Here is a 9,384-nt window from a genome sequence, read left to right as displayed (position 1 = left end):
GGCAATTAAATATTTACAAATTATCTTGTTCTCCTGAGTTTTCATCATCGTTAGAAATATTTAATTTTATTTTTTAAATTTTACTGTGTAACACCACTTTTTTTGTGTTTTATGACGCGTGGTGACTGAATCATTTCGTTGGCGGTTCATTTTGGTTGTCAGTTCATGCCTCGTTTGCCATTCTCCTCCTTAAAGATTGTTTAATTTGTAAATTTCTTGATTTCATTAAATAATGATATCAATCTTCTGGCTATCGTCGGGGTCGTCTTTTCCAGTTTCAAAATGATCTGCAATCGCAGGAGCACTCTCGTTTTCTTCTCTAAGTCGTTCTGTATCTTGACTGACGTCATTTTCTTCTCGTTCCGTATCTTGCCTGACGTCATTTTCTTCTGTAAGTCGTTCTGTGTTTTGACTCACATCATTTTCATCTGTGAGCCGCTCTATTTGCGTGACGTCATTTTTTTCTACAAGTCTTTCTGTATTTTGAATGACGTCATTTTCTTCTGTAAGTCGTTCTTCTGTATTATTTTGACTGACGTCATTTTCTTCTGTAAGTCGTTCTGATATTTGCGTGACGTCATTTTCTTCAGCAAGTCGTTCTGCATTATTTTGCGTGACGTAATTTTCTTCAGCAAGTCGTTCTGTATTTTGACTGACGTCGTTTTCTTCCGTATGACGCTCTGATATTTGCATGACGTCATTTTCTTCTGCAAGTCGTTCTATATTTTGACTGACGTCATTTTCTTCGAATGCATTTTCATTTTGTTCATTTTCTTTTATTGTATTTAGTTCTCCCTCTGGTGATATTTCATTTTCGTTATCTATCATCATCCTCTCGTCACTTTCCGTCGGTCCTTTATTTTCTATCGGTCGTTCATTTTCTGTCGGTCCCTCATTTTTCGAATCGGGAGCAATTACGTTTTTACTGTCATCTTCATAGTTATCACTACTATCTGTATTATCTACAGTCATGTTTGAACTTGGTTCATCATTACATAAACTATCACTTGTTTCCTCCTCAATATGTGTTTCCTCGGTCCTTAGGGTCTTGTTAACCTCAGTAGGCCTACCACTTGAACTAACTTCTTGTGTATTTAAATTACTAGCATCTTCACTGTCTTGTTCCATCGGTGTATGATTGGCATGTGTTTCCTTATTCGTGCTGGCAATCGTAGGCGTGTCATTCCCGAGAGAGTTGTCATCCCCGACTTCCGTCACTCCCTTCTCCTTGATTGACGCTGATGAGACTGAGTCGTGTGCTGATGTGACGGTTGGCGCAAAACTATGTGAAGAAAACAACATTTTATATACATAATGATCACGTTTGCTAAATTAATGTGTTTGACACGGTTTATATTTGACATAATACATCGAAGTTACTGCTTTTTGTATTTTTTTTTTCATACAAAATTGTTAATCATTAAATTTCACTCCAACTGTTTTAGGTTCAACACGTCAATCTAAGCGCAAACAAATACTTTTTATAGAAAAAGTCTGACTGTACATGTCAGGGGTTTTAACAAATGTCTATACAGTATTTAGAAAACGAATTCAAATAATATATAACTAGACCTATACAAAAAACTGTCTCTCAAAGTTATCTGGAATTTGTATATAAATATAACAGCACAAATGATTACCTTGTTGAAACGTCAGTCGTGTTTCCAGTCGCTTGCAGAATCTCGGAAGTGTTATCAATGGATTGTGGAGAATAGTCTTCAAATGCAACTGCATGCTCCGGTTCTCTGACAACCACGTCAGTTGTAGCACCAATGGCATCCAGTACAACTCCATGCTTCGGTTCTCTGGTCACCGCATCAGTTGTACTAATGTCACCAGATGCAACTGTATGCTCCGGTTCTCTGATAACCACGTCAGTTGTATCACCAATGGCATCCAGTACAACTCCATGCTTCGGTTCTCTGGTCACCGCATCAGTTGTACTAATGGCACCAGATGTAACTGTATGCTCCGGTTCTCTGGTAACCACGTCAGTTGTACCACCAATGGTATCCAACGGAACTACATTTTCCTGCTCTCTGGTAACCAGATCAGTTGTACCAATGGCACCAAATTTAACTGTATGATCCGGTTCTATAGTGACTATGTCAGTAGATCTACAGATGTTGTTATTCATATTTACATTTGGTGTCTCTGTCATTTCCTTACTGGTGACAACGACCAAAGCAGCGTAGTTACCTGCAGCATCATTATTAGATCGTTGTGGTGTATCTCCTTCTGCTACTATCTGTGGTTGCGTTTCATTCGTATTGTTTGACGCAATTACAGGATTCGTAACTCGTTCTACCGTTTGTTCTTCAGGGTTTGTAACCATAGGTTGTGGCAAAGGTTGTGCGTAACTCGGTTGTGTTTGTTGATTGTTAGACCGTTGTAGCGTATCTCTTTCTGCTACTACAGCCATCTGTGTTTGATTTTGGATTTGCGTTTCATTCGTATTGTTTGACGCAGTTAGGCCTACGGGATTCGTAACTCGTTCTACCGTTTGTTCTTGAGGGTTTGTAACCATAGGTTGTGGCAAAGGCTGTGCGTAACTCCGTTGTGTTTGTTGATTATTAGACCGTTGTGGCGTATCTCTTTCTGCTACTACAGCCATCTGTGCTTGACTTTGCGTTTTATTCGTATTGTTTGACGCAATTACGGGATTCATAACGCGTTCTGCCGTTTGTTCTTGAGGGTTTGTAACCATATGTTGCAAAGGTTGTGGCAAAGGTTGTGCGTAACTCGGTTGTGTTTGTTGATTGTTAACATTGGATTGTTCACTATGGATTTTATTATCAATTTGTTTATTTTCTTGAGTTGGTTCCTTCTTGTTTTTTTTATCTTTCGTATTCTTTGTCTTGGTTTCTTTCTTCTTTTTTTCTTTCTTATCTTTTTTTGGTGACTCTGGTTTTGGTTGGACCTCTCGCGTGTTCACAACAAGTACAACATTATTTCCATCCTGGGGAGATGCTGCTGCTGTAGATGCCGCGGCCGTCTGCTGCTGTGAATCTATTGAGTTATATGCTGCCAGGTACGCGTTTGGAGGAGGAGGTTGAACATCGTTTCTATTGATAAAAACACGATAGTTCTGGTAAATCGTATGGTAGGACACGTTTTGCCAATAGGTGAAGATAAAGAGCAGACTAAAATGATGATTATGACTGTACTTAGGATGATGGCAAGAACGGCGGTGACTAATATCTCGTGTCTAAGCCTGAAGATAATGTTGGTCGTGATGGAGACAGCGATGAGCGTAATGGAAGACGAAGAGTTGAAGAAGACGGCAGCGACACGGTCGATAGACAGATGATACTACTACTGTACTAATATGACAGGTTCCCTCTAAACACTAAAGATGTGGTCGAATGAATGTTAGGTCTATACATGAACTACAGTACCAACAGAAAGAAACAAAGGCGCCAATAAAGATCTAAAGTGAGATGGCACGATGGAAAGGCCTTCATCTTGCGGTGGGTTGAGCTTGCTAGCAATGATGATGATGATGATGACGACAATGATGATGATAATGATTACATGAACTACTAAGAATATCAATTATGATTTTACATGGAACAACTACGGTATGACACAGTTAAAACCAACTATACTGACTACAAATTGCTGTAACATATGAAACTACAAGAAAATATATTTAAACAAAATTACTGTTTGATTATCTCTTCGTTTGTCGTGTGACCATTTGGAGGTGGCTGTTCCTTCCCGTTACCATTATTAGAACCACCATCTATTTCATCGACACCTCCGGCTAAGGTTCCGGGCAACGGGACGGCTACAATACCGCATTCAACATCATGATCCTGTTTGTTCGTTGTAGAGTCAACATTCTCCTGTTCTATTGTGACCACTGTGTGTATGTTTTTGTCATATTGTGTTCCCTCGTCTTTTAGGAACGCCTGTGGGGAGGTCCTGTCTGGTATTGGTACAAGTACAACTGCATTGCCAGTGTTGCTAGAAACTGCATTGACAGTGTTGCTGGGTGCAATTTGTCTTTTTCTCTTTGACGGCTTCTTCCTCCTGAAAAAAAAACATAATTTGTATACAATTTACGGTACTAAATTTAAAATATCAAATAACATCTCAAGTGAAAATATTAATTCTGTCGGTTTTTACTGTTTTATTTGAGGCTTTGCGATCGCGGCTTTTTATACATGAGCAATGACTCGAGTGTGATCCGACGTCCGTGCACGCAACACGCATTTTTTTTTTGGCTTTTATATGAAACCATTATAGGGAGCAAAAGTATTTAAATAATTTTACCCTCGAATTTCACTCGTGTTATGCTGTGTGAATGTAATGGTATAGATACTCGGAGGCCTCGTATTAATTACCTCGCGTGTTACATAATATTCGTCATGCAGCATGCGCTTGAGAATATTTTATTTATAAAAAAAAAGTGTATTCAATATTTTTGCATTCAAATTCCATCAAATACAATACATACATATGCATTTAATGACAAATGAATCAGAATTGTGTCATCCTATCGTATTTTATGTATAAAGCTGTCTACACTATCAATTTAGTTTGACAAAAAATATGTGATGCCAAAATATGGTAGTGATATGACATCATCATGTCCATATATAGGCACATCTCATTTTTTTTTCACATAAAGTTTGATAGTGTAGATAAGACTTAATTTTTTTATGATAATGTATCAATTTACTTACGCTAACAATGATAGGAGTGTAACGACAACAAATAGAACAGCTAACACTGATAGCTGTATAATCGTTATCTCATTAATCATAGTAAAAATGATGATTTGCCAATGCTTTGAAATATCTATAAAAAAACACAGATATACAGTAGTAAAAAAACAAAATCAAATTTGAACAGATGTCATCTTCCAGTAACTGAGTGCAATAGACATAATAATAGGCTTAAATTAATAATTTAAAGCTTGTAAAATATGTTGTCCTTGTACAAAAGAGCGATAAATTACATCTGTTAATTTTCTCAAATATAAGCCCATATCAAATACTTAAATACCAACTGAATGAAATTATTCAAAATGATAGAAATAGAAGTATACTTACAAAAATGTATTTCTCGTTATTTTTCCCGGATGTGTAATTAGCAACGGTGTCCACAACTTGTATCATGATGGTCACTACTACCACTGATTGCAAACATGGACTTAGGTCCGACTAAAAGACAATTATCATTTTGTAAGTACTTAAAAGTAAATACTACTTCAACGGCTTACATAAATAGCGCCACCAGTTGACAATATTGAGTACAGAATAGTATTCAGTGCAGTATGTTTTTTTAAACGGATATTGAAAATTATGATTTTAAAAGTGAACAAACTAATAATGTGAAATCGGGATGTATTGAGATAAGCCTAACCAATTAGTGTCACACATTAAGTAATTATTTATTAATCTTTAGGTAATGTAATTTTTTTTTCTGAAATAATTTTAGAAGCTTCTTTCGGAAAGTAATCACTGGTCATATGAATGAATGGTTTAGTAGAATTTCTGCAATGGCAAAAAAAAAAAAAACAGAAGGCCTACATACAGATATAGCTAGACGCAACAACGTTGTATATTTATTTATTTATTTATTTGGAATTAAACCTTTAGATCGGTGGCACACTTAGCACAAAGGTGCATCCTTCACAATATAAAATATAACAATTAACAGAAAAGTTAAAAAAGGCAAAAGCAACTATCAACCCCTATCCTACCCCCCCCCCCCCCCAATTTACATCGATACATACAGTAGATCATTACTTTACACAATGAATACAAAACAAGATATAGTAAAAGTGTATAAAATAAAATAAAATCAACTGATAAACAGCTTATTACGAAAAACCCCCAACTCCTCCCCCCCCCCCCCCCCCCACTTTTTCAATTTACTTAATGTAGCAATGTAGATAACATAGTTATTGAGTCATGGAATTCAGTGAATCATTTCGAAATTGCCATGCTTGTTTTAGGTATCTGTATATAATTATGTTGTAGGTTCCTTTTTTGGTATTAAGTTTATTCATATTTTATTTCATATTTAATGTAAAGTCTAGGCTGTAAAGTTTCTGTATTATATTTTATTTTTGTAATAGGTGTAGTCCCTGTCCTATTCAATAATTCATGCCCTGTCCACCAACAACAGAAAAGTCAAATAAGCACTAGCGCCCTCTATAATTTGGGTTTCTAAAACTTTATGACGTATTATGAACCTAAAAACGAGATTAAATTAGTAGATGAGTTTAAATGAGTTTGTGTCGAGTGCATGTGACATGTGTTGATGTACGATATGCGTGTGTATAATAATACGTGTATATTTACTAAGGGGTTACGTACTAGAAAAATGTGAGCTATTGTTTTCAGTTGTTCGATATCCCAAAATGCTCACAATAGATGTCCATTTGATGATTTTAATAATTCTTTTAATATTTTATGGACGTGGACCACCTGTAATTCAACAACAAGTACAGTATTCAGACCAATTATTGAATAAAAATATCGCTGAATCTACGGATGCTGCATCATCAGACGATATGAATGGTAATCCAAGTCAATTCATGCTTGTACTTTTAATTGATTATGTTTCTAAACATTTTGAAATAACTCCTTAGAAACAACAAACAATAACATCAAAGGTTTGATATAAGAATCATATTTACGAAGGTGTCAAACATTCGGTGGCGGTTTCTTTTAAGTACAGAGTTATCGAACAGTGAAATTGAAAATAGTACCGTGTGCTTTTCGCGCGTAAATTTTGACACCCGAATTCAATAGAAAGCGAACCGATGTTTATAGTTGGCATTTGCCTACTCTGAGAAAGCAGACGACATGACGGTTGATGCGCGCTTCTCGTCAAAATGTTATTGTTTCTCAATTACTCACAGCTATTTCAAGATATTAAATATGATTTGATGGTTTCATTTCCAATTCTAAACAGGGCATGTATCAACAGATACTAAATTAGACGATTTCGGGGTTTTTAAGAGTACCCGAAACGCCCGGTGAATTAAGGCACCATCTATAAATTTAACAATTCATAGAATAATTCTAAATAACGATGCGTAGGTCTATAATGACAAAATGATACAATAAAAAACAAGAAACAAATAAATTGAAAGACAAATGAAGACTTAAATCCGTTCACAAGATTCGGACTCAGTCTACTTTAGTATATGCATGCGCCCTGCCATCGAATTCCATACTATGCCCGTTGGGTTGCAATATATCATATCATCAATTTGGTAGATGAGGTATGGAAGTGGAAGTCCTTGACAAAATGTAGGCCTCGTTATAATAAAAAGACCGTACTTAGGCTAGATGTCCATAGTGCCAGTTAGGCATATACACCATGAAGAATACTCCAGCTTTATTTGTCCATTATCATAATAAAATAACAATAGAAATTCTTCTTAAAGATTGGCAGATATTAGTACAACAAACAACAGATATAAATATATAAAATATTTTGAAAAAGAATTAAATTTAGAATACTCACACGTTGCAAAAAAACTTAAAAGTTATAAAAAGCGGTTACAAATTGGAAGTTAAAATTAAGAAAAACTAAAAAATGAAAGTGAGAAAGAACTAAAATAAGTAACGTTATTGTCACGTGATGGAGAGACACGTTTTAACCGCCCCCCCCCCCTCCCCCCCCCCCCCCCACAAAATAACAAAAGCCTAGAACACCTTTCGGTTTTTAAACAAACACATGCACGTTTGTTTCAATATAGATTTTGTTATCTGATAAAAACATGTTTGTAATATTATTGCGTATAGACTATGTATAATATAATATCCATGATGGATCATTTATAAGATATTCAAATATATACCGCCGGCAATTACATCTTGATAATGATATCAATGCGCCTATTAACCAGTCTCATCTCGCTCTCAAATTACTCTCACGCACCACATTTAGTAATTTCGATAATTCTATGGAGATCCCTCACAAACATTATATTGTTCGAAAACATATCAGGTAAAATTATCATCAATTCACACACACGATCAATTATATTTCGGTGCGACTAAGCGTCAGCGACCAGTTAAATAAAGTATCCTTTTGAAAATATGATAAAAACCCGAGGCATTTTTTTCCTGTGACATCTATAACTTGCTTGTCATTATCATTTGATCTTACCGACAAGATATTTTCATGTTTAACGAGGGAAGTTGTTTATTAACGCCAAAAGATCTTAACGGTACCACGCGGAAAGTGTTTATAATAAGTTCTAAGAGATGGTTAATTTAATAGGAAATTGAAAACAAAAACGGTTAGTAGTTGTCAAATGTCAAGTCCGTCCCAAATTTGTAATCTATACTTATGCTGCATGCTGCCTGTACTTAAAAAAAATAAGTTTTCGTCACGTGACTGGATTTCAGCTGCTACGCTTCAACAGTTCGCATACAAACCACCACACACAACAACAATCACACTCCTCACAGTGTAGTACACTGCACACGATACGATAGAGTAGGCCGGTGGTGGAGACAAGTGTCAGAGCGGTGTTGTTTCGGCTTGACTGTATAGGCCTAGCAAAAGAACCTAAAACTATTTGGACAGTTTGAGATTGAATATGAACTGGATCTTGTGGGAAATGATACCAAGATGGTAGCTATATCTTATGTGCTGTTTTTGTCAGCAGTCATTGGCGTTTTGTGTAAAGAAGACGCGGTTTTAAAGATGGAATATTCAGACGATAACGGGAAGGCTATCCACAAACCGCTCGAATTGTACGGGAATTTCTCTCCCGCTGGCCCGAAGAAGGCCGCTGAAGGAAATTTGTTACAGGTAAGGAGGGGCCTAGCTTAAAAGTTGGCGCCGCAATATTTAATAAAGATGTGGAATTTTCGTGGATTGTGCATATTCACGTTGGATTAATACTTTTCTTTGTGGATTATAAAAGTTTGACAGTTGTGTGTCCAGCAACAATGTAAAAATTGAGAAGAGAGTGTCTTTTTTATATTTATTTTTTTTAAAGTTGAAATTCTTTATTTATTCTTTATTTCAAGCCAACAGTGTAAAATAAAACACCAATAACAGGTTGAAAATAAAATAACTAAACTATAAAAATAAGCCAATGTAAATATTTATATACAAATACTATTTATATAATGTGTAAAACACTAGCACTAATAATGCAGTTATTTAAGTAATTGGTCTGATATTTTTTTTTCTTGAAATCTAATTTTTAAATAATAATTTCAGATCTTTGCCTACTTTAGTGTCTGTGGTGGATAAATTTAATATCTTTCCAAAAAACTTTTTTAAATTTTGACATGATTTCTCAGATTTTAATTAATTTTTATTATTTATCGTTTAATAATAACTTGCCAAAAATTAAAATAGAGTTTTGTCCACACAATACTCTTAAATATATTTTAT

At 35.4% G+C, this 9,384-nt stretch overlaps 1 protein-coding gene across 1 annotated transcript in view; it reads left to right on the top strand.

Annotated features, from left to right (window-relative positions):
* The first annotated feature begins 8,178 nt into the window (after positions 1-8,178).
* The window catches only part of LOC140045352 (uncharacterized), a 67,808-nt gene continuing 66,602 nt past the window's right edge, over positions 8,179-9,384 (top strand). Inside the window, exon 1 of the mRNA XM_072090207.1 lies at positions 8,179-8,790. Within this exon, the coding sequence (XP_071946308.1) occupies positions 8,608-8,790 (183 nt within the window). The 5' untranslated portion in view covers positions 8,179-8,607. The remainder of the gene's footprint in view (positions 8,791-9,384) is intronic.

This window comes from Antedon mediterranea, chromosome 3 (genome assembly GCF_964355755.1).
Source record: "Antedon mediterranea chromosome 3, ecAntMedi1.1, whole genome shotgun sequence".
NCBI classification, from domain to species: Eukaryota; Metazoa; Echinodermata; class Crinoidea; order Comatulida; family Antedonidae; genus Antedon; species Antedon mediterranea.
Note: the sequence above shows the minus strand (reverse complement) of the source record. Positions and strands in the feature narration are given on the sequence as shown.